This window comes from Pygocentrus nattereri, chromosome 12 (genome assembly GCF_015220715.1).
Source record: "Pygocentrus nattereri isolate fPygNat1 chromosome 12, fPygNat1.pri, whole genome shotgun sequence".
NCBI lineage: Eukaryota > Metazoa > Chordata > Actinopteri > Characiformes > Serrasalmidae > Pygocentrus > Pygocentrus nattereri.
Window position 1 is genome coordinate 33389581 of NC_051222.1, and position 25987 is coordinate 33415567.

General features: G+C 41.8%; 1 protein-coding gene across 1 annotated transcript in view; it reads right to left on the bottom strand.

Moving 5' to 3' along the window:
* Positions 1-25987, bottom strand: part of LOC108442218 (complement C3-like) — a 72416-nt gene that overhangs the window by 39595 nt on the left and 6834 nt on the right. Inside the window, exons 3-14 of the mRNA XM_017722158.1 lie at positions 25780-25951; positions 25554-25624; positions 21309-21388; positions 16272-16354; positions 16049-16136; positions 14078-14180; positions 13608-13728; positions 12661-12776; positions 12202-12348; positions 11188-11376; positions 6809-7000; positions 5453-5608 (exon numbers count right to left, since the gene is read on the bottom strand). Of these exons, the coding sequence (XP_017577647.1) occupies positions 5453-5608; positions 6809-7000; positions 11188-11376; positions 12202-12348; positions 12661-12776; positions 13608-13728; positions 14078-14180; positions 16049-16136; positions 16272-16354; positions 21309-21388; positions 25554-25624; positions 25780-25951 (1518 nt within the window). The remainder of the gene's footprint in view (positions 1-5452; positions 5609-6808; positions 7001-11187; positions 11377-12201; positions 12349-12660; positions 12777-13607; positions 13729-14077; positions 14181-16048; positions 16137-16271; positions 16355-21308; positions 21389-25553; positions 25625-25779; positions 25952-25987) is intronic.

The following is a 25987-nucleotide window of genomic DNA, read 5'->3' on the forward strand; positions in this document are numbered from 1 at the left end:
TGCTCAGGGTGATGTGAGGTGTTAGTTTTCCACCACACATAGCATTTTGCATTTAGGCCAAAAAGTTTAACTTTATACACTTCTCCACAACTTTATCCCTGACCTGTTTGGTGTGTTCTTTGGTTTTCATGGTGCTGTTTGATCACTAATGTTTTCTAACAAACTTCTGAGACCTACACAGAACAGCTCTAGTTATACTGAGAATAAATTACACACAGGTGGACTTTATTTACTAGATTAATTCTGGCAATTGGTCAAACTGGATTTTATTTAGGGGTATCAGAGCACAGGTGGCTAAATACAAATGCATGCCACAGTTTTCAGATTTTTATTTATTAAAAGTTTTGAAAACTGTATAATTTTCTTTTCACTTTACGATTGCATGCTACTTTGTCTATCACATAAAATCCCAATAAAATACAAGTTTGTGGGTCCATCCATCCATCCATCCATCCATCCATCCATTATCTTCCGCTTGTGCGGGGTTCGGGTCGCGGGGGCAGCATCCTAAGCAATGAAGCCCAGACCTCCCTTTCCCCAGCCACTTCCACCAGCTCTCCAAGGGGGATTCCGAGGCGCTCCCAGGCCAGCTGGGCGATATAGTCGCACCAGCGTGTCCTGGGTCTTCCCCGGGGTCTCCTCCCAGGTGGACTCGCCTGTGACACCTCCCGAGGGAGGCGTCCAGGAGGCATCCTAACCAGATGCCCGAACCACCTCAGCTGGCTCCTCTCGACGTGAAGAAGCAGCGGCTCTACTCCGAGTCCCTCCCGGATGACTGAACTTCTCACCCTATCTCTAAGGGAGAGTCCAGACACCCTGCGGAGGAAACTCATTTCGGCCGCTTGTATTCGCGATCTTATTCTTTCGGTCATTACCCAAAGCTCATGACCATAGGTGAGGGTGGGAACGTAGATCGACCGGTAAATCGAGAGCCTTGCCTTATGGCTCAGCTCTTTCTTTACCACAACAGACCGGTAAAGAGCCCGCATCACTGCTGACCCAGCACCAATCCGCCTGTCAATCTCCCGCTCCCTTGTACCATCACTCGTGAACAAGACCCCGAGATACTTAAACTCCTCCACTTGAGGCAAGAGCCTATCCCCGACCCAGAGAGGGCTCTCCACCCTTTTCCGCCTGAGAACCATGGTCTCGGATTTAGAAGTACTGATTCTCATCCCAGCCGCTTCACACTCGGCTGCAAACCGATCCAGCGAAAGCTGAAGTTCGCGGCCTGATGTCCCCAATAGGACCACATCATCTGCAAACAGCAGTGATGTGACCCTGAGGTCACCAAACCGGACACCCTCCATCCCTTGACTGCGCCTAGAAATTCTATCCATAAAAATTATGAATAGAATCGGTGACAAAGGGCAGCCCTGAAGGAGTCCAACTCTCACTGGGAACGAGTCTGACTTACTGCCGGCTATGCGAACCAAACTCCAGCTTTGTTTGTACAGGGCCTGAATGGCTCGTAGCAAAGAGCCATGTACCCCGTACTCCTGAAGCACCTCCCACAGAATACCCCGGGGAACACAGTCGAATGCCTTCTCCAGATCCACAAAGCACATGTGGACTGGTTGGGCAAACTCCCATGAACCCTCCAGAATCCTGGAGAGGGTGAAGAGTTGGTCCAGTGTTCCACGACCAGGCCGGAACCCGCACTGTTCCTCCTGGATCTGAGGTTCGACTATAAGCCGGACTCTCTTCTCCAGTACCCCTGCATAGACCTTGCCAGGGAGGCTGAGGAGTGTGATCCCCCTGTAGTTGGAACACACCCTCCGGTCCCCTTTTTTAAAAAGAGGCACCACCACCCCAGTCTGCCAATCCAGTGGCACTGCCCCCGATGTCCACGCAATGTTGAAAAGGCGTGTCAGCCAAGACAGCCCCACAACATCCAGAGCCTTGAGGAACTCAGGGCGGATCTCATCCACCCCTGGAGCCTTGCCACCAAGGAGCTTCTTAACTACCTTAGCGACTTCGGCCTCAGTAATGGACAAGCCTATTCCCATGTCCCCAGACTCAGCCTCCTCACTGGAGAACGTGTCGGTGGGATTGAGAAGGTCCTCAAAGTATTCCTTCCACCGCCCAATGACGTCTTCAGTCGAAGTCAGCAGCACACCATCTCCACTATATACAGTGCTAGTGGCACACTGCTTTCCCCTTCTGAGTCGCCTGACGGTTTGCCAGAATCTTTTCGGAGCCGACTTAAAGTCAGTTTCCAAGGCCTCACCAAACTCCTCCCATACACGGGTTTTTGCCTTGGCAACAACTGAAGCCGCAGATCGCTTGGCCTGTCGATATCTGCCAGCTGCCTCTGGTGTCCCACAGGCCAACCATGCCTGGTAGGACTCCTTCTTCAGCTTGACGGCATCTCTCACCTGGGGTGTCCACCACCAGGTTCGAGGATTACTGCCCCGACAGGCACCAACTACCTTACGGCCACAGCTACAGTCAGCCGCTTCAGCAATGGAGGAACGGAACATGGCCCATTCTGAGTCAATGTCCCCCACCTCCCCCGATATCTGGTCAAAGTTCTGACGGAGGTGTGAGTTGAAGATCAATCTGACAGGTTCTTCTGCTAGACGTTCCCAGCAAACCCTCACTATGCGTTTGGGCTTGCCTGGCCTGACCGGCATCTTCCCTCACCACCTGATCCAACTCACCACCAGGTGGTGATCAGTTGACAGCTCAGCTCCTCTCTTTACCCGAGTGTCCAAAACACATGGCCGCAAGTCCGATGACACGACTACAAAGTCAATCATTGAACTGTGGCCTAGGGTGTCCTGGTGCCATGTGCACTTATGGACATCCTTGTGTTCAAACATGGTGTTCGTGATGGACAAACTGTGGTTTGCGCAGAAGTCCAAAAACTGAACACCACTCGGGTTCAGATCAGAGAGGCCATTCCTCCCAATCACACCCCTCCAGGTCTCACTGTCATTGCCCACGTGAGCGTTGAAGTCCCCCAGTAGGACAATAGAGTCTCCAGGAGGAGCACTTTCAAGCACCCTTCCCAAGGACTCTAAGAAGGCTGGGTACTCTGAACTGCTGTTCGGTGCATAAGCACAGACAACAGTCAGGACCCGTTCCCCAACCCGAAGGCGTAGGGAAGCTACCCTCTCGTCCACCGGAGAAAACCCCAACATACAGGCACCGAGTCGAGGGGCTATAAGAAAGCCCACACCTGCCCGCCGCCTCTCACCATGGGCAACTCCAGAAAAGAATAAAGTCCAGCCCCTCTCAAGGAGATTGGACCCAGAGCCCAAGCTATGTGTTGAGGTGAGCCCGACTATATCTAGCCGGTATCTCTCAACCTCGCGCACCAACTCAGGCTCCTTCCCCGCCAGTGAGGTAACGTTCCAAGTTCCAAAAGCCAGTTTCAGCAACCGAGGATCAGAACGCCAAGGCCCATGCCTTTGGACACTGCCCGATCCACAACGCACCGAACCCCTACTACTGCCCCTCCCATTGGTGGTGGGTCGATGGGAGGGGGGACTCATGTAATTCCTTCGGGCTGGGCCCGGCCGGGCACCATGAGTAAATGCCCGGCCACCAGACGCTCGCTGGCGAGCCCCTCCCCCAGGCCTGGCTCCAGGGTGGGGCCCCGGTAACCCTGTTCCGGGCAGGGTACACAAGTCCTGTTTTTGTGTCTTCATAGGGGTTATTATGGATCACACTTTGTCTGACCTGTCACCTAGGACCAGTTTGCCATGGGAGACCCTACCAGGAGCTTTTGCTCCAGACAACATAGCTCCTAAGATCATTCAAGCACGCAAACCCCTCCACCACGATAAGGTGGTGATCCAAGGAGAGGAAGTTTGTGGGTGTAACTTGAAAAAAATGTGGGAAAGTTCAAGGGGTATGAATACTTTTTCAAAGCACAGTATATATACAGTATCTCACAAAAGTGAGTACACCCCTCACATTTCTGCAAATGTTTTATTATATCTTTTCATGGGACGACACTCTAGAAATGAAACTTAAAGTGGTCAGTGTGCAGCTCGTATAGCAGTGGAGATTCACTGTCCTCTGAGAAGAACTCAACACACAGCCATTAACGTCTAAATAGCTGGCAACACAAGTGAGTCCAAATTGTGCTCTAAGTGTCAATATTTTGAGGGACCACCTCTATCTAGCACTGCCTTAATCCTCTTTTGCATGGAATTCACCAGAGCTGCACAGATTGCTACTGGAATCCTCTTCCACTCCTCAATGATGACATCACGGAGCTGGTGGATGTTAGACACCTTGCGTTCCTGCTCCTTCCACTTGACGATGCCCCACAGGTGCTCAATTGGGTTTTGATCTGGAGACATACTTGGCCAGTCCATCACCTTTACCTTCAGCAGGGCAGTTTTCTTCTTGGAGGTGTGTTTGAGGTCATTATCATTTGGGAAAACTGCAATCTGGTGCAGTTTACAAAGGGAAGGGTTCATGCTTTGCTTCAGAAAGTCACAGTACATGTTGGAACTCAATAAACCGCAGCTCTCCAGTCCCAGCAGCACTCATGTAGCCCTAGACCATGATGCTACCATCACCATGCTTGACTGTAAGTAAGAAACAGTTGCGCTGGTACTCTTCACCAGGGCACCACCACACATGCTGGACACCATCTAAGAAAAATAAGTTTATGTAGGTCTCACCAGACTATAGGACATGGTTCCAGTAATCCATATTCTTGGACTGCTTGTCTTCAGCAAACTGTTTCTGCGCTTTCTTGTGTGTCAGCTTCAGAAGGGGCTTCCATCCAGGACAATGGCCATACAGACTGAGTTGATGCATTGTGTGCCATATGGTCTGAGCACTGACAGGCTGCCCTCCCACTTCTTCAACCTCTGCAGCGATGCTGGCATGCATTTGTTCTTTGAAGCCAACCTCTGGACATGATACTGAAAACATGGGCTGAACTTCTTTTGTCAACCCTGGCGAGGCCTGTTCGGAGTGGAACCTGTCCTGGAAAACCACTGTATGACTTGGCCACCATGCTATAGTTCAGATTCATGGTGTTAGCAATCTTCTTATAACCTAGGCCATCTTTGTGGAGAGCAACAATTTCTATATATTTCTTACACCCTCAGAGTGTTGTTTGCCATGAGGTGACATGTTGAATATCCAGTAGCCAGTATGAGAGAATTGTACCCAAAACACCAAATTTAATAGCCCTGCTCCAATTTCACACCTCGTACCTTGTAACTCTAACAAGTCACATGACACCAGTAAGGTGTCATGGACATGTTCACTGTAAGGTGTTTCTAGCTATTTAGACATAAATGGCTGTGTGTTGAGTAATTTTCAGAGGACAGTAAATCTATACTGCTGCACAAGCTGTATACTGACTACTTTAAGTTATATCCAATTTTCATTTCTACAGTGTTGTCCCATGAAAATATAATAAAATAATTGTAGAAATGTGAGGGGTGTACTCACCCATAGTTTGCTGGTAATTACTGACCTTTGTCTGAGTGAGTCTGTTCTTGTTGTTGAGGACATAGATGCCCTTGTCCACAGCGACCAGGCCAACTTTTGCCCCAGGATCCCCAGTAATTTTCAGAGCAAAAACGTCATTGGGGGCATATGCTGCTTCAACCTGCTCTACATTAACTTTGAGCTTTGTACAGAAAGAGAGAGAGAGAAGAATCAGCAAAGGTTCTCACATGTTGACTTGTTAAGCTAATTTGACAAGTTAGCAAAAACAAAGTCATTTCACCTGCTATGACTGCAGTCAAAGAAACAGTAAAATGTATGTAAGCTTCAAGTATCCATATCATGTGTCTATATTTGTCCAAAGACTATGTAACTGACTCCGTGATTTCATGGTCATGGCCCAGAATTAGGTCAATTAGATAATACTGATCAATCATACAGCACACTCATTTCTGAGCTTGTTTGCTAGCAGTGAGTCAGGGAACAATTGGTGGGAAAGTGTAAGTCTCCAAAACCAGAAACATCAGCTTGGACATAGATATAGAGTACTGTGCACTCATAAACCATCCAAGAAAAGTATATTTAACACTTTTTTTCTGGGCAGTAACTATCTGTTTAAAAGATAAGCTGTCATTACAATACATACAATGTATGTACAATACATACATTGTGATTGTTGCATGTTATTTTTGTTGGCTAAATTATTTATAAAGTGCACCATAAAAAAGCCCACTATTTAGTTCATCTAATAAATCTAATATTAGTCGTATCTATAAGTCCAGTATATCCAACATATTGATAAGTATTTAAAAGGAAAAAAAAAATATTTTATTGTTTGATGATTATTTGTATTTATACTAATGGTATATCTTGTTTTACAGGCAAAAACACCTTTATTGCCAAATAAAATACTTATAAACAATATTCATAGCTGAGTAAGATTTTTGCACGGCATATCCAACATGCTTTGAATATATTTGGTGTACATTTGGTTTTAAATTTCAAAGAGCTTTGTATAACTACTTCTCACTAGTAGCTCATTGTCAAAGTTGAGAAATCATGGAGAGCGTAGATTCTAAACTTTCAATCTACTTTACTTTTGTGTCTGTAAGTAAAAGACGAGGAATATTTTATGATTTAAATCTGATTATGTTAATGTCTGTTATTTACAGTCTTTCTTTAGGAAAGAAAAAAAAAGAAAAGAAAAAATTACAGACTTAACCCTTTTGATCCAAAATGTAAATTGAGTACAATAGTTATTAATTATGTGTGTAAACATTGATGTTAATGTGATTACATATAAATACCAAAGCAAACCAACTCTGCAACAGCTAATTTCCCATTTGCTGATTCAATGGCCAGGCTGGGTTAATAATTTACTTACTGATCCCATACACGTGTCCTCCACATCAACCCAGATTGAATCAGCCACGACCTCAGAGGATCCCACATGGTAATACGCCACCACACGGAAAGAGGGAAGCATTTCTTTAGTGACTGTGAGTGGCACAGCTATCACTGCATTATCTGACTTCCGGAATCTTTCAGCTGTTATGATCCGTCCTTTACTTAGAACCTAGTTCAAAAAGAGCAGAGACATAATGCAAAAGTAAAAACAATGCAATATATTTGCCCAATTCAAATGCATACATCTTTCCCACATAAATAAAAAACCTTCTTACACATTTAAAAATAAAACTTGCTAATTAAACTTTCAATTGATTTAGTTGACTCCAATTCTAGTATGAACTGTAAACCAGTCATTAGGGGTGTACTTTGTGTACTTCTGGTGCCGGTCCCAAGCCCAGATAAATGGTGAGGGTTGCGTCAGGAAGGGCATCCGGAGTAAAACTTGTGCCAAAACTATCATGCGGATCACAAATATGATTGCCATACCAGATCGGTCGAGGCCTGGGTTAACAACGATCGCCTCCGGTGCTGTTGACCAGCAGGGTGCCGGTGGAAATTGGACTACTGTAGGTCGAAGACCATCAGAGAGGAGAGGAGAAAGGCAGGTTAGAAGGCAGCGAGAGAGAAGGAAAGGCAGGAGTGTGGAGGTTAGAGTAGGGACTCTGAACATAGGGACAATGACTGGTAAAGGCAGAGAGCTTGCAGACATGACGGAGAGAAGGAAGGTAGATATTCTGTGTGTCCAGGAGACCAGATGGAAAGCAAGGCCAGGAACATTGGAGGTGGATTCAAACTGTTCTATCATGGTGTAGAGAGGAAGAGAAATGGAGTAGGAATAATCCTAAAGGAACAGCTTGGGAAAAGTGTTCTGGATGTAAAGAGAGTGTCAGACAGGATTATGAGCCTGAAGTTGGAGGTTGATGGTGTGATTTTGAATGTGGTCAGTTCATATGCACCACAGGTTGGTTGTCAGTTAGAGGAGAAAGAGGAATTTTGGAGTAAGATGTATGAAGTGGTAGATGGTGTCCCTAGAGAGGACAGATTAGTGATTGGTGCAGACTTCAATGGACATGTTGGTGAAGGGAACAGAGGGGATGAAGAGGTGCTGGGTATGTATGGTGTGAAAGACAGAAATGCAGAAGGTCAGATGGTTGTAGATTTTGCAAAGAGAATGGAAATGGCTGTGGTGAACATGTATTTTCAGAAGCGGGAATAACACAGGGTGACATACAAGAGTGGAGGGAGGTGCACACAGGTGGGTTATATCCTTAGCAGGAGATGCCACCTAAAGGAGATTGGAGATTGTAAAGTGGTACCAGGTGCTGTAGCAAGGCAGCATAGGGTGGTTGTCTGTAGAATGAGATTATAAACAAAGAAGAGGAAGAGAGTGAAGACAGAGCCAAAGATTAGATGGTGGAAGGAGGATGGTAGTAGGCAGTTCAGAGAAAAATTGCAGCAGGCCCTTGGGGGCAGTGAGGAGCTAACTGAGGACTGGGAAACTACAGCTAAGGTGGTGAGAGAAACTGACAAAAATGTGTTGGGTATTTCTTCTGGTCAGAGGAAAGAAGACAAGGAAAGTTGGTGGTTGAATGAGGAAGTACAGCAGAGTATTCAGAAGAAGAAGGCAGCTAAGAAAAAGTGGGATAACCAGAGAGATGAAGGAAGTAGGCAGGAGTTCTGTGAGGCTAGCCGCATAGCGAAAAGAATGGTGGCAAAGGCAAAGGCTCAGGCCTATGATGAGCTGTATGAGAGGCTGGACAGTAAAGAAGGAGTAAAGGACTTGTATCGTTTGGCTAAACAGAGAGATAGAGCTGGAAAGGATGTACAGCAGGTTAGGCTGATAAAGGATAGAGAGGGAAATGTACTAGTGAGTGAACAGAGAGTGATGAGTAGATGGAAGGAGTACTTTGAATAACTAATGAATGAGGAAAATGAGAGAGAGAGGAGGACAATGGAGGGAGAGATAGTGGATCAGGAAGTGCAGAGAATTAGTAAGGTGGAAGTGAGGGCAGCTTTAAAAAGGATGAAGAATGGAAAGGCAGTTGGTCCAGATGACATACCTGTGGAGGTATGGAGATGTTTAGGAGAGAAGGCAGTGGACTTTTTAACCAGGTTGTTTAACAAAATCCTGGAGAGTGAGAGGATGCCTGATGAGTGGAGAAGCAGTGTAAGCAGTACCATTTTTAAGAACAAGGGTGATGTGCAGAGCTGCAGTAACTACAGAGGTATAAAGTTGATGAGCCACACCATGAAGGTATGGGAAAGAGTTGTTGAAGCAAGGCTAAGGTGAGAGGTTCAGATCAGTGAGCAGCAGCTTGGTTTCATGCCCAGAAAGAGCACCACAGATGCAAAGTACAGAGAAGGTCAGAAGGAGCTACATTGTGTCTTTGTGGATCTAGAGAAGGCATATGATAGGGTGCCAAGAGAGGAACTGTGATACTGTATGAGGAAGTCAGGTGTAGCTGAAAAGTATGTTAGGGTGGTGCAGGGCATGTATGAGGATAGTGAGACAGTGGTGAGGTGTGCAGTTGGAGTGACAAATGGTTTCAGGGTGAAGGTAGGGTTACATCAGGGATCAGCTTTGAGCCCCTTCTTGTTTGCAATGGTGATGGAAAGGTTGATAGATGAGGTCAGGCAGGAGGCTCCATGGACCATGATGTTTGCAGATGACATTGTAATCTGTGGTGAGAGTAGAGAGCAGATGGAAGAGAATCTGGAGAGGTGGAGGTTTGCACTGGACAGGAGAGGATTGAAGGTCAGTAGAGACAAGATGGAATACATGTGTGTGAATGAGAGGGAGGCAGGTGGAAAGGTGAAGATGCAAGGAGTAGAGGTCGTAAAGGTGGATGACTTCAAATATCGTGGGTCAACCATCCAGAGCAAAGGACAGTGTAGAAAAGAGGTGAAGAAGAGGGTGCAGGCAGGATGGAGTGGGTGGAGACAGATGTGTGACAGAAGGATAGAAGCAAGAGTGAAAGGGAAGGTTTACAAGACAGTAGTGCATCCTGCTATGATGTATGGTTTGGAGACTGTGGCTCTGTCTAAAAGAAAGGAGGCTGAGCTGGAGGTGGCGGAGATGAAGATGCTGAAATGTTCATTGCGAGTGACAAGGATAGACAAGATTAGAAATGAGCAGATCAGAGGGACAGTGAAGGGGGAGCAGTTTGGAGAAGCCAGAGAGGCCAGGATGAGATGGTTTGGACATGTGTTGAGGAGAAATAGTGGATATATTGGGCAAAGAATGTTGGAGATGGAGCTGCCGGGCAGAAGGAGAAGAGGCAGACCTCAGAGAAGGTTTATGGATGTAGTGAAGGTGGACATGGCAGTGGATAGGGCAAGATGGAAGCAGATGATCTGCTGTGGTGACGCCTAAAGGGAGCAGCCGAAAGAAGAAGAAGAATTCTAGTATGAACTGTCTAGTGGGAATGTCATAAACTAAACAGTAAACAGTTTTTTAAACACAGAGTAGGGCTACTTAAGTGCTGTTAAATATAGAAGAATTATAGCCATGTAAACATGTGCATTCACATCATAGTCAAAGTTTATAATGTTCAACATGGCGGGAGCAGAAACAGGGCTGCACAGAAGCTGAAGTTTATACTTTAATCTTTAAAAGATGGCAGTGGGACAGGCGCCAGTTTATGTCAGAACACATCTTCCTCTCAGCTTTCTTTAATAAGTACATGTGAAGTATGTTTTCCTGAGTCTGAAATAATTTTAAATAAATGAAAAACACAAGCTCTTCTCACTGCTGCTAGTTTCACTCTGACTGGACTCACATGATACTAGTTGTCATGGCAATGTCTACACTAAGTGGTGCTCCATGCATGCACATAATTTTTGGATTGGATTACTTGTAGTGTGCATGTAAACAGTTTTCCATCAGTTTGTTGAGTACAGTGAGCATATAAACACCTCAGTCTTAATACATAATCAGAATGTATTCTGGTGGTTGGTATAGTGTAGTGGGTAACACCATTGCCTTCTATGCTGTAGACTGGAGTTCAATCCCCTGCCTGGGTAAGCACCCTATACTACACCAATAAGAGTCCTTGGGCAAGACTCCTAACACCACCTTGGTCTACCTGTGTAAAATGATCAAATTGTAAATCAGCCAAATGCTGTAAATGTATACAATCTGATTGGCAAAAATCACTGACAAAAGCACAGCCACTGAAAAAGATGAAGAAGATGGAATAGATTGACTGAGCAGTAATAGTGACAAAGTTAGCATTTTTGTTTTGACCAGTGTGACACAAAGATGCAGACACACAGCACAAGATGTAAAACTGAATATAACTGGTTAAAATACTAGCAGTATTAAATAATGTTATGTATGTCTTAAGTACACACCATATAAGTGAAGTCTTGGTTCCCAACTGTACTGGTGCCTAGATTCAACTTGAGGGTAACTTGATTCCCAACATTCAACAATCCAGTAGTTATGTCAATATGCAGGTAGTTTTGGGAACCCTCTTTAGGCTTGTAGGCATAAGCTGTCATCTTTTTTTCTGCTGGTATTCCCTCTGTGACAGTACATACCTTTGAACAAAAACATAGAATTTCACTTTCTAAAAGATTTGAACAAAGAGGTCTAAAAAAAAAACAGAAGATGCATTTCATACTGTATTTAATCTTAAACTGTGTGTTCCTATGTCAATTAATGTGTCAGGATTCAATGATTTCTGGGCAAGTTCTGCTGCCAAAGTCAGCTCAATCCCTCATCTCTCACCCCTCTGAGGGCTCAGCTAACACCCGGGATTAGGAACAAAATTAAGTCAAATTAATTAATTAATTGCTGCTGTACTATGTTGTTCATTAGAAGTTAATGATGATCAGGAACAGTATTATAAAGTTAAACACTCATTACTAATGAACTAGGAGTTGATCAGGAACGGTATTATAAAATGATAACTCATTACTAATGAACTAAAAGTTAATGATCATCAGGCACAGTATAAAGTGATACACACACAGTAACTCTTTACTAATGAACTAGGAGTTAATGATGATCAGGAATAGTATTATAAAGTGAAACACATTGTAACACATTAATAATGAACTAGACATTAATGCTCAGGAACAATATTATCAAGTGAAACACATGGTAAATCATTACTAATGAACTATGAGTTACTGATGATCAGGGACACTATATTACTGTGCCTGAATGCCATTAACCCTTAGTTCATAGTAATGAGTTACAATATGTGTCACTATATAATACTGTTCTAGACCATCATTAACAGGTTGGAAGCCTGTAACCTTTGAAACCTTCAGGTCTTCAGCTTTATTTTCCATTGTAGTTGAGGAAGGGATGGTAGGACAGTGTTACAGAAAATCAACACTTTAGAATATGAGGCTTACAGTGATATCTAGAGTGGAGGCTCCTTTCTGGGTGTTGATGACTATCTTGGCAATCCCATTCTTATCAGTAATTCCTGTCACTTCTCCTGGTGTCACCAATACGGCAACTTTGTCTGCTGGTGTCTCATCAGGGTTTGTTACATACACCTTTTCAACATGATCAGAGAGTGAGATTCATTAAAGGAACACTTAAACCAAACATTATTACGTTGTTAACAAAGAATGTAAAGCAGAATTTTTCAGTTGGCCTTCAACAAAACAAGAAACTTTAGTTATTAGATATGAATCAATATAAGAGGCTATGATCAACCTTTTATTATTACAAACATTATCCTACAATACAACCACAATTCTCATCAGCTCTGTTGAAAATCTCCCTTTAAAAAAGCAAATTACAGTGTGTATTTATAGGATTTTTAGTTGTTGGTTAAAACAGGTGCAGGTGTGATGTTTCTGTACCCTGAAATCAAAGGGCATTCCAGGTTTAAAGTATTTTGGTGTTCTTGTGAAGTGAATGGTATATGGTGCTTTCACTATATGAATTCCCCTTCTTTCCGCTTCCACCATTTCACTTCCTGAAACAAAGATTTACATCACTTGTTGTAAGATGTTCATGCATTAGTGTGACTTAAATTGCTGGTCTGAGTTAATAATAACAACACTTAGAGTCTAATTTCACTGGTTATTTTATTACACTTTACTATAGTGCCAGTAAGAAGAATTCCCATCTTTTAAAAGATTTTTATTCATCCATTGAATTAAATCAGAAACAAAAGCTACCAACTAATTAAACAACATTATCATCTGGAGCAAAATTTGTATAAAGAACAACATTTCTGCACAAATTTCAGAAACTGCTGCATTAATAAACACAGAATGTAGTCTTACATCATTTTTATCGGAGTTATACCAAACTATGACAGGCTCTGGAACCAAAGTGAAACTTTAAAACAGTTTTATTTGTAAAAACTGAAAACAGAATACAATGAATAAGGCACATAATGTTGTTACTGGTAGCTAGCAGTGTCTATCTAGCAATTTATATTGCTTTCAGGCGCAGAGTTTACAGTGTATGGCCGAAATTAAGCATTGATAGTGGGACCTAAAGTGAATTTGATTTTAATTTTACGTGTTTTATCAAACCTTCATTGAAATGTTACGTTTGAAACATTTTACAGTCCGTGCCAATTGTAATATTTGGACTATATTTCATTTAATGACATTACATTCATGCATATCGTGAATACTGGTTCTTCAACCAGATGAGATGTCCCATCAGAGGCTATTATTTAGCATAAATGTGTTACGCTTCCTTTCTTAATGAACCTAGTATACTTTATGCCTGAGAACACTCAATACACAACCAATACACAAATAAAGCTGCTAATATTGTGCACTCTACTTACCAGCTTCAGTTAGCACACTGGCAGACATGTACATTGTTTTCCCAACAAGTTCGTCAATATTTTTGAAGGTCTGAAGGATGTGGTCTCTCTTGAGCACTGCTTCACCTTGTCCTTTCTTGATCTACAGAGTTCAGACCAGAAGAATGACATTTTAAACTGTGCATATAGATTACTGTAGAGATGATGTCATTTTATTTCTTGGTTATGTTTTAATCTTTAAAGTTGCAGGTTAACAACAGCATGCTGGGAGTGTGTGTCTTTCTTGTAAACTTCAAAAACAGATAAAAACTTGCAACCCAAACCCATCAATACATGGTTTATATTAAATATAAATGTAAGTTATTAATAATGTAACTATATTTATATAATCATGTCACATAAATTAAGTCGATAGCACAACAATAAAAATAACTCTGGACACCTAAGGATAAATGCATGTAGTTCATTTGTATGTGGGTCTCCAGGCTTACATCAACTCTGGCAAGAGAACTCGGGATGCTGATCTTTTTGCTGTCATTGAAGACGCCAAATACTACAAAAGCAGAGCCTTCAACATCTAGACCAAACAAATACCTAAAAAAGCAGTAGGATAATAAATAAGAAAGTTAAAGTGATAAACATATCAGTAACGTAATCCATAGAAAAACAATGAATGTTATAGAAGCTGTCAAACTGCATGTCTTTTCTCATTCTCTAAGTGACAATATAACTAACACTAAACTAACTAAAACACTAACTAAATAAAGAACACACCAATATGGCATTTTCTGCTCATTTTAGTGCACTGCCTATTTTCTGAGTTTGCCATATTGGATATAATAAACAACTTTTATTTTAATGTTTTTTTTTCCACAGTATGATAAATAACCATTTAAATAAACAGTAATTGTGCATTAAAATACACAGAAGTGTTAACTTTCATTCACTAACAAAATCCACAAAATATATTTTGACCAGGGGAGGCAAAACTTCTGCATGCATATCTACTCACGCAACTCTGACTATAAATGTACTAATTCATCTACTGCAGTGGTCTCCTAATCTTTTTACATGAGGCTACAATAGAAGCCAATAGGACGCTGACCAAACAGACACCAATCAACACAAATGTATTTGTATGTTGTACCTGTGTCTGATTGCAGTATTTCCCCTGTCACACTGTTCTTCAGTGTTCTCTTCATTTGCATTTCTTTAGAACATTTTCCTCCACATATGCTCTTCTCCTACGTTACCCCCCCATTTAAATTATTCTAGAACATTCTTTCCCCATTCACACTTATTTTCTCCCCATGCACACACTGTTCTAGAACATGTGCTGTTCTACTACGTTCTCTCCTGTTCAAGAACGTTCTCTCAAATCACAAGGTTGTAGAACACTTCAACTGTTCTAACATCTTCTTTCCCCATTCACAAATGTTCTCTCCACATTTACACTATTCCAGAATGTTCTCTCCCTTTATGATACACAACTCTGGGTTTTCTGGAGTCGGCTGAAGTTTTTAATAACTGATAGAAGAAACTGTAATTGTTGAAACTGAAGACTCACTACAGACTTGAAAAATCACTTTTACTTAAATATTGGCTGCTGAAATGACCAAAAAGCACCGGCTGCATTTCAGTATGTTTCAAGCTAACACCAGTCTAGCATAGTGAACTCAGGGGACCTGAGCTACAAGTCTCTCCTCCTCTCACGCCATCTTATTAAAGTAGTTCTCAATATCCAATAAGTAAATTTTAACTGAATCACTAGTGTAATTGCAACTAGGCAGTTCTGTGGCTACTTTCAGGCAAAATGTTTGACAGTATTGGGTCAGATTTATTCCACTGATTTCCAATCCGGCATTTTCTGTCTGTATTTGCCTAAAATCAGATACATTTTCCACCTGCATAAAGGCCTGAATATCAGTGCACCACCTCCATATCTGTGCAGCATGCTTTCACAACCATTACTGGTGCTTGCAACTATATGTAATTCATTCTGTAAGTCCATTGGCAGCCCAGTGGTTACAGCAGTCCTTAGAAATTAAAGTGTTCTATAAAAAATAGCATCAATTTCATGCAAAAACTAGGTTATAGTTTATTATCTCAAATATTAACAATAAAAATGACCTAACCTTACCATAACCTTTTGCACCCTATGTTTGACAGCTAGTGAAGTATAAAAAAATCCAAATATGCATCCAAATATGCAAGTATGCATACATGATACCATAAAAGAATATAAGGACTGGTTAAATCAACTACTCACACAAACGGCATAATAATCATTTAAAAATTTTAGAAAACGTGAGAGATGTATATGAATTTTCATGTATATGTAATGGAGCACTCTGATTTTGGATGTGAGCAGAAAAAGAAAGATACAATATCTTAAACATGGGGTTAAAGGTATTAAAGTAAATGTGAAATCTAATAAAATATATGTGTCAGTCAACTCTTACTTGGCTTTAATTTCAACATGGAACTCTTTATCCTCTGTGTAGAAGAAAGATTTCTTAGGATTCAGCTTAACTTCAAAGCTGGGCAGCACTGGGGAGTGGATGTACAACTTTCAGTAAAGCAATACTGAATACAATATATTGTAGATGTATAATTCTATCTTTAATATTTAAATAAACAGGTAGATCTATCTAGTAATTTATTCACTGTATAGTGAATACTTACCGTATTCTTTGACTTCAAACTCTGCTGTGAAATTCTTGTCAGGACTGTCCTTAAAGCTTGCTGCAATTTTCCAGATTCCATTGCTTCAAAACAGAAGATCAATACACACTCATGTAGTATTACAAATAAAACATTCACTGGACTAATCTATTTTCAGAAGAGTTACATTTACATTTATGGCATTTTGGCTGATGCTCTTATCCAGAGCGACTTCCAGTTTGCCGACATGCCGTAAGACTGCTGAACTCTAAATAACACACTGCTCCAATTCTTTTTTTTCATACATGGGATCTCCAGTGCAATATATTCTTGTACATATACATATTTAAAAATTATTTATCTGCTGATATACATATATTTACATACGCACTACACTTGTATTACTTGTATTACCAATCTACCCTGAGCCAAGGCAACAGAATTTGTTCTAATGTGCATTGTACAGTGTTAATTTGAATGACAATGTCTGTCTAAGACTAAATCTAAGTCTAAGTGTAAATGAAAAGTTCTGCAATAAAAGGACCAACCATTCCACCATTTTTTGAACTATTGATTATTTTGTTGTTTTTTTTACATATTATGTACAATGTTTTACATTAAAATGCCAAACTATGCTATATTTATGATTTAGTTATCTTTTTATTTATGGCATCAAACAATGCCATACAATGCTTATGTGATTTTTACAAAAATTAATGCCTATAACCTTCATCCCCTCAGATGGGACTGCATGTAAAAAAAGGAATACTGTGACAAACCGTAAACATTGACTTGGTGAGAACTTTGCCTTGGCATGTTAAGCAAATGCAGTCTGAGAGAGCCCTAAATGCTATAGACAATCCCATAACAGTTGACCCAGAAGAAATAAATGATTAATTTAGAGCATATTACCAGACTCTGTATAGCACAGAATATACATATCTTGCAACAAAGGCAGTCAGAATTTCTTCACTCATTACAGTTCTCCCCTTAGAATGCTTCTTTGGAGCATGAATCAGATGTAAAAGAGCTTTTTTATGCAATGATATCCTTCATGACATGCCATTACAAATAAAGTGGGTGGTAGAGTATTTATAGGACTTATGATAGATTATTTATTAGGGGAAGAATTAATTTACTTATCAATAGCTAACATATTTCTAATGAGTTGCCAATCACATGTGTTCTCAGGTGGGAGATGTGTTTGCAGGTTTTAGGCTTTTGGCAATTAGCAACTCTTTTCTGTGATTTTCTTCAAGATTTTCTGGTTCTGATTTAGTAGCTCAGGAGAAAAACAAACCAGTTTCATCAGCCTGCACCAGTGTGGAACAGCCCTGGGAACCTGTTGGCTCTACAGTAGAAAGGCTGACAAAGGTTTTCCTGTCTGGTACGATCCAAGAGAAGGGCTACTGTGGCACAAGTTACTAAACTTTTAATGATAGTTCCAGAAGGAATGTGTCACCATATATACGATGCATAGACCAGGTACAATGCCTCCTGGCAGTGGTACTTGCCAATGGTAGAGGTCTCTTCTAGCATAATGCATCCTGCCAAACTGCCAGGTTTGGGATAGCTGCTTTAAAATTCATAGCTAGCTTCTTTGTAGCTGTAACAGTAGATGGTTCACCAAACTGAGGAACCCAGACCCTGAGTTATGTTCCAGAGCCTATCAGGTGAGCCATCAAAGGGTTTAGGGACACAGGACCATGGCAGGGAAAAACTGGCTTTCACAGAAGTGGAGAGAAAATTATATAACTGAAAAAGACAAATGACAGAAAATAACAAAAACAGAACCAAAACAGAACAGAAATATATTTTTTTTGCTGGAGAAACTCAAATAGTGAGGTGGCGTGCAAAACTCTCATCCTCTTACACAAATTGCTGGCTGTTTTTGTTGACTCACAGCAATGCGTGCTTTCGTCTCTATGCTTATAAAGCCCTCTGCCACTCTTTGTCAGGGTGTAGAATGTTGGGCTTGATTGGACCTGGGAGGTGTACATTGTCTCCCTCTGGTGGCCAGGAGCACTGCAGCTGTGGAGCCTGCCCTTAGAGGACCCCCTCCCTGAGGAACGGCACCTGACATTCCTAAACCTGTAGCCCAATCCTGCCCAATCAGTGAGCTGGGGTCCACAAGCATTCTTCGTTACTGGGTGCTGCCCTACACCCAACGGACATCAAGCACATGCTTGACCATGTAGGCTGGGGTGCCGTTGATTATTTGAGGGGCAGGGGGTGGAGGCCCCACAGTGCTGCACAAGATGGGCTTTAGGCAAGAAATGTGGAATGCAGGGTTGATACAGAGAGGCAAAGGCATCTTTCGCTGACTTTCACCCCCAGTAGCTTGTAAACAGCTACCCAGAATTGGCCAGTGAATTAAAGTCCTCTGTCCAATACAGCATCCCCAGGAAACCTATGGACTCTGACTACTTGTTCTAGAAATAATTTAGCCATCTCTCTTGGTGATGGAAGCTTTGGTAGAGCAACAAACTTGCTTGCCTTAGAGAAATAGTCACTATATTCCTAATTGGTTTCTAACAGCTGCAGGAACATATAGCCTATCATGGGGACCTCCCAAATCTGGCTCATTTCTAAGGGCCCATTATACAGTGGCTTCCACCCCCAACTGGATGGGAGCCACTATTTGGCCCTCTGGGACTCTGGTTGTTTGCTGTTGCTCTTAAGATGAGAGCTCACATAGGTGAAGTGGGAAAAAGCATTTGGCTTAGCATTCTTTGACCTCTTTTGTACAACACAAAGTTGAAATGGGCAAAAAACAGAACCCACCTAGTTTGGATTTAGATGTTTGGCAGGCTGGATATAAGCCAAGTTTTTGTGATCTGTTCTAACCAGGATGGAAAGTTTGGCTTCCTCTAGCCATTGCCTCCACTCCTCTAAGGCCACCTTGACAGCCAACAACTCACAATCACCCATATCATTGGGGCAGTCGTGGGCTGGAGGTTAGGGATCCGGCCTCCACCTAGACCTTGGCCAGATCCATGCTCAGGTCATTCTTTGATGCTATGAATCCCAGAAAAGATACTATCTGAACATGGAACAGTAATTTCTCCAACTTCATGAATGCGTTATTCTCCAGGAGCAACTGGGGAACCCATCAGATGTGAGCTATGTGTTCATCTTGGTTGTTGCTTGAGATGAGAATGCCATCCAAATAGACAAACACGTAATGATCAAAAGCTTCCCTCAGAACCTCAGTGATACCTCTCCAGGATATGAGAAAAGCTCTCCCAGTGGTGGGAGTTAAAATAGTTATGAACAGGGGCTTCTGACAGTCATTCCCAGCACACTCTCACTATTCACTTGGGCCTACTGGATCTGACCATCAGTCTTCCCTGCCATCTGATCCAACTCACCACCAGATGGTGATCAGTTGACAGCTCAGCACCTCTCTTCACATGAGTTTCCAGAACATATGGTCCAAAGTCAGATTAAATGACAACAAAGTCGATCATTGACCTCTGACCCAAGGAACTCTGGTACCATGTACACTTATGAACATCCTTGTATTCAAACTTGGTGTTCGTTATGGACAATCCATGCCTAGCACAGACCTCTTCCCAATCATACCTCTCCCAGTCTCCCAGTCATTGCCAACGTGGGCATTGAAGTATCCCAGTAAGACCATGGAGTCTGTAGGTGGGACCCTTTCCAGAACCCCGTCCACTTGCTCCAAGAAGGCCAAACACTCAGACCAGTTGTTTGGTGCATAAGCACACACAACAGTCAGAGATTTCCTCTCTGCAATTTTAATTTGCATTGATAAGAGATAACCCTCTCATCCACCAGGACAAACTCCAACTGACCGGCCGCTAGCTGGGGACTCATGAGTATCCCCACACCCACCTGGCACCTCTCACCCTGTACAACCCCTGAGTAGGAGAGGGATCAACCACTTTCCAGGAGTTTGGTTCCAGAGCCAACACTGTGGGTGGAGATGAGCCCAACTATATCTAGTTGGTAAATCTCAACCCTCCCGAACAGGTTCCAGCCCCCCCCCCCCCCCCCCCCGTGAGGTTACAGAAGCCAGTTTCTGCCGCAGGGGCCAAAGCCACCAAGGGCCCCCCTGCAATCTCCTACTGCCTATATGGCACTGCATTGCTCCCTCATGCTGGACCTTGCGGGTAGTGGGCCCACATGGTCTTGTCTAAATAAATTACTTTTAATAAACAAGAGTGAGACACAGGAGTATGGCAATGATCAAAGATTCAGTAGTGCAATAAGGCCTAAGCAGCTCTGCAGGCTAAGAGCAACATGGTGAAGATGAACCAGTGAGCTTAGCCTGTGAAGTAAACTGAATGTGCTCAATGACTTCAGATGCAACAACAAGCATCAACTGACTGACATCAAACAACAACTGAGAAGAATGAACATCAGACTAGAATAATTAGAATAATCCAACAGCAACACTACTTAAGTGTCTTCTACAATATCAATCAGATATACAGGCTAAACTAACTGATCAAGAAGGTCAACCTCTCCAAGACAATATTTGGAACAATGGCATGCCTGGAGAAGCAGAAGGGATACGAACTTAGGGAAAATATATGCACTTATTGAAGAATGCACTTGGTTTTTCATCTGATTAGTAGATTCATAGCATTAGTATTCATAGCATTAGCCCTAAATCCAATTGGTCATGGATAGGCCACGATCCATCTTTGGGAAATTCTCTGTTTGGGAAGGTTATAGAAAAAGGGTTTCTGCTACTCTGAATAAATTTAAATCTAAAAATTAAACACATCAACGTTATTAAAGATGACTAAAAAGAGCTGTTAATAAAAAAAAATGTAAGGCATCATATTGCCTAAAAATGTTAAGGCCTCTTAGCAGTATTCCTTTTCAAAATCGCTTTTTATTTAGACTGTTTCGTGTCCACGTAATGTCCAAAAAATATTAAATAAATCTTTAAGAGAAATGTCACTATAAGCACTGTTATGTGCATCTATGCAGTCATGCAGACTGACATACAGGATGGAATAAATTAGTGAGCAAACACTCAACGCTTTCAAGGCTATGAATTAGCTGTACAACAAAACCAACCTGATGGGACTCCCCAGTTTATAGTCCAGGCTCTTGGACGAAGTATACTGGTCTCTTTGAATGATGATCCCTTCTGGTGTCTACAAATCATATCAACACGGTCATTATTAAATTAATCACTTTTTCATTAGATTCTATATACACTACCACTTCTAGACAAACTTATAGATTATTACTTATAGATCGTATTACTATTTCCCACATTTTACAATGGAACATGGAAACCATGAAATGACACATATGGAATAATGCAGTGACCAAGCATGCTCTTCAACAAATCAAATCCCCCCACTTTGCTACAGGTTTAAACACATTTCATGGTCATTATTGTCATTTTATTACTATTTTTTAAAATTTTATGACTAATATTACTTGTATACAATGGAACAAAATGCTGTTGTTCAGGTTCCATGGTGCAACACACAAACAGCAGCATATTACACAGGACTACATAGAGATACATGCAACAGTCTGAAATGGGTGCAGGGTATATAAAAAGAACACCAGACAGTAAATATAAAGTAAATATAAATACCATAACTCAAATACTTGACAGAATAAAAAACTGTGGCAAAGGCCAACTAGGAGCAGGCATGTAGAGATCTGCACAAAGGGGTTTATGGGAGGCATGCATCCTGAGTGAAAAAAAGGTACTGTTTGTGTTGCTTATGTTGCTTGTTCTTTAATTAAGGTATATGTGTGTTCTAGATTTTTTGTTGTTTTGGGGTGTGGGTTTAGTTGCATGTGTTTTCTGTGAGGAGAGGAGGGTGATCTAACCACTACCAACCTCATCTCCTTCTTGCCCTCCTTCCCTTCTCGACCCCGCTATTACCCTTTGGCCTGCTTTAAGGCCTGACTATGTTTGTTCTATGTACCTCATTATTTGTAAGTCGCTTTGGATAAAAGCGTCTGCTAAATGTAATGTAATGGTCAGGGTGAAGCCATGAAATTGTGTTTTTTTTTTTTTTAATCTGAGCAGGTAGAAAAAGATTTTAAAAAGTGCAGAATCATGGTATAGCGGACACCCACAATCTGGGTGACCCAGAATCACTTTGCTTAGGAGAACTACACATTCCTGAACTTTGAGCTCAGGACTTTTCAAAGTTCAAGCAGAGGTCATCAAAACAGAATTAGGTTGCCAACAAGTTTTATGACTTAAAAGGATGGTACCTTGGGAAAAAGGATGGTACCTTGGGAAAATTATGTGTATTATCTAAATAGTATCCCTTTCTACTATTAAGTGCTAGAAATATGGAGTGTCTAACTTTAATAACCAACAGAGACAACCATTTAATTGCAAAGAGTGATTAATATGCATCCTGAATGTGGTTTTCTTTTATTTCCTTTGGTCCTTTCCTTTCACTGTCAATTTTATTTCTTCAACATTTATGTAATCTTTATTATAGGAAAATAATTACCCGTGTTCTTTAACATGTTGTGTATCAGGTAACGAGGGTTAAACTCTCTCCTATAAACATACCTGAATATTCTGTTCATTCATTGATTCTGAAAGTTAAATCACTTTGATGATATAAGAATGTTCCTTTTTCTTTGTTTAAAACTAACTGAAACAAAGAAGGCAGTGATTCTGGGGAAGACTTTCCTAAAATTATGCACACCAATCAGAGTTGGAAACTATGAATAGCTAATTAAGCGTTAAGTTAGGAAAACCAGCACTCTGATTCCACCCCAAGGTGTAGGGTCAATATTTGGAGCAAAACCCCAGGGCACAGACCTTTGAAAGACACCGTTCTCAACCAGAAGATAGGTCAACTTCTAAGTTTGTGCCAGCCTTAGTCAGAGAGACAGGCCAGAATTAGCTATAATGCTCCAAGATCAGATCTGTTCAGATCAGTTCGTCTACAGACCTTAAGTTTAAGACCACCCTCAGAGATGGAAGGTAGATGTCTCTTGTATGCTCAAGGTAGAGAACCTTGCTAGTGAAGTGGGAGTGGGTTGGATGCCACTGAGACCCGGCATCACATCCAGAGCCACGCACTAATCTGCATGCAGATTAACCAGCAATAGGCTGCCAAGTGCCACCCTCAGATGGCCATGAGATGACACCCTCAGGCGGCCAACAAGATGCCTTCACCAATCACTGATGGGCAGGTGCGTGCCCACATGGCGATACAGCATCTGTGACCAGTGAAGACATGGACCAACCTGCATGGGGCTGATGTGCATGGTGCCTGTGAAATAGGCATGCTGCATGGGATGGCAACAGCTGTAATCCTGAATGCCACTGTTGTGTGTGTATCTCCCCACTGTGTTCAATTGCATGAGCCAGGTTTGTTAGATTCCCGCACCCTCCCATCACATCCCTGGCTCGTACCTGATTCAAAGCCTTGTTGTTCCTCTCCTGGTTACAACCCAGGTTCGCAGGGGTTGGGAAGAGAGCCTATTGGCATGATGGATGACAACGGCCCCTTGCTGCCACCAACATGGTGCCAGAGAGTGCTCTGGAGGGCACATTTTGAGTAACCTGTGCTCAACTTGTCACGACAGCCTTGCCTTGTTTACCCACCCTTCTTTGGTGTTGGCCCATTCATCAGATCATGCCTTACATTTGACAACAGTGGCCAGTCACCAGAGGAGGGATATTGGCCATGGAAAGGTGCAGGGGTAAGTGACAAAAAAGAGCCTGAAAAACTCTTGTATGAAGATAAGTTGGCCTGTGTGATTTGTTTTGCATCTAGTTTAATAGGTAAATAAATGATTCGGGTTTATTCATACTGGTGTTTGTGTTTTTGTCTCCATGGTCTTGTTGGACTCCCCAGTAAATGTGGTTTGACCCTCGTGGGTCCATTGCTGCTACTGTGTCAGTGCAGTGTGCTGTTAGCTCCACTAGCTAATGGCTGAAATGTTGCCCCTGAGATGAAACAAAACAAAAAAAATGCAACAGTCCTAGCACTAGCATGACTGAGATTTCAGGATCCTCAGGACATCACCCCTCCTTCTTGCCAGCAATTAGAGGGACCATAATTCAACCTTTATTATGTTAATTCACAGAGAAGCACTGGGGCAGCAGCTCTGTGGTGCATCCAGAAAGCCTACTAGTAACACCTGTCTTTCTCTCCCTATCTCTGTAAATGTATAAATATACTGATTGTTGATTGTTGTTGTTAGTGTAATATCTTATCATTATCACCAGTATATTTGATTTTCTACAGTAAATTAAAAATAAAAGTGTTTTGCACAGCATGTATTTGTTTTATCATTCTATATATCTATCATTATAAATACCATTTTTGGATACAGTTATACTGTACTACTAAATCGTGCCATGTCTCTGTGTGTGTAAAATATTACAACTTCATTTTTATTATTATTTATTATTGGTGTTATTAGCATAAATAGCGCTTACGCGATTTCAAACAGAATGCCGAACTGAAAGTGTTTGATTACGAAAATAAAGCGTTTGCTACGACAGGCTGACAACACACCTGCACCAAGCGTACAGGCAAAAGAAGGAACAGTTTGGGAGAAGATTGACATCGAACGCACTCGTGTGCGAGAGATTCTCCACGCAGGTGTACAGATCTGATGGTGCAAGGCTGATGGTGTATTCCCTGAACTGTTTTTATGACCTATACGGAGTAGTGGGGGTATAAAGACCTGTTTCTAAAACAGCTGTTCAGACTGGGTTTGAAGGAGATGAACAGCATGCATCTGTTGTTTGTTTGAAACAAAGAACAAGTTTCTGCAACCTGTTCTCGTAACTTCTCTCATTTGGCAAAGGCAAAGATTTACAACATCATGTTTTGGCACAACGTTCTTGACAAATCCTCTCCTGACCAGCACAGTCATGCAGTATTGTAGCCCTGCGACCTGGTTTGCATAGCAGCCTACAGCTGCACAGTGCCTCAAACAATCCAAATCGATTACAGCTGAACTCTGTTCTCCAAAATCAAGCAATGTCTCACAATTTTAGGCAAGTTCAACCAGTGTTTCTGATGCACATCCTGGGCAAAACCTTTTAAAAAAACTAACAGCAACAAATAAAAGCACCACATTTTCAGGAACCAAAGCAGCCACTGCCTCAGAAATGCACTTCCATCTTGGATGTATGAAGCCACCTAAGATGCATATATACTTCCGCTGAGATCTTGTTGGTGCTGGGAAACATTTAAGTATCTTAGCAGATAAAGATGTATCTTAAAAATATCTTTATTGTGAAAAATTAATATTCACTGAGGTGTGACCAAACTTTCAATTGGAGGAATAACTTTTGTAAAGACTTACCACAATCTCCACCACCACAGGACTCACTGTAGCCTTTGCTTCTATGGTCAAAGGAAACACTCTGTATCGCACTGGAGAGAAAATTTACAGCAATATGAATATCGTTGCACCACTCAAACAAGTTTGAAAACATCAATAGTCAAAGTTCTCAGTAGAGAGTACGACCATCTAGCATTTGATTATGGTTTCAGTGACTGTAACATAATTTAAAGTAACATGGTCTCACCTGTGCTATCAGGAGTGTATATTGTCTTGTCTGTCTGTATAAAAATATAACCCGACTGGAAGGAGACCATAACAGCTTTCTCCACGATTTGAGGTCCATCAAAGGTGGCTCTTAGAAAAACATACTGTTTTATATCTGGGTCTGTCTCAAAAACGTCATCAATAAAGGGGATCTAAAAAAAATGAAATAAAAAGGACCAGGGTAGAGA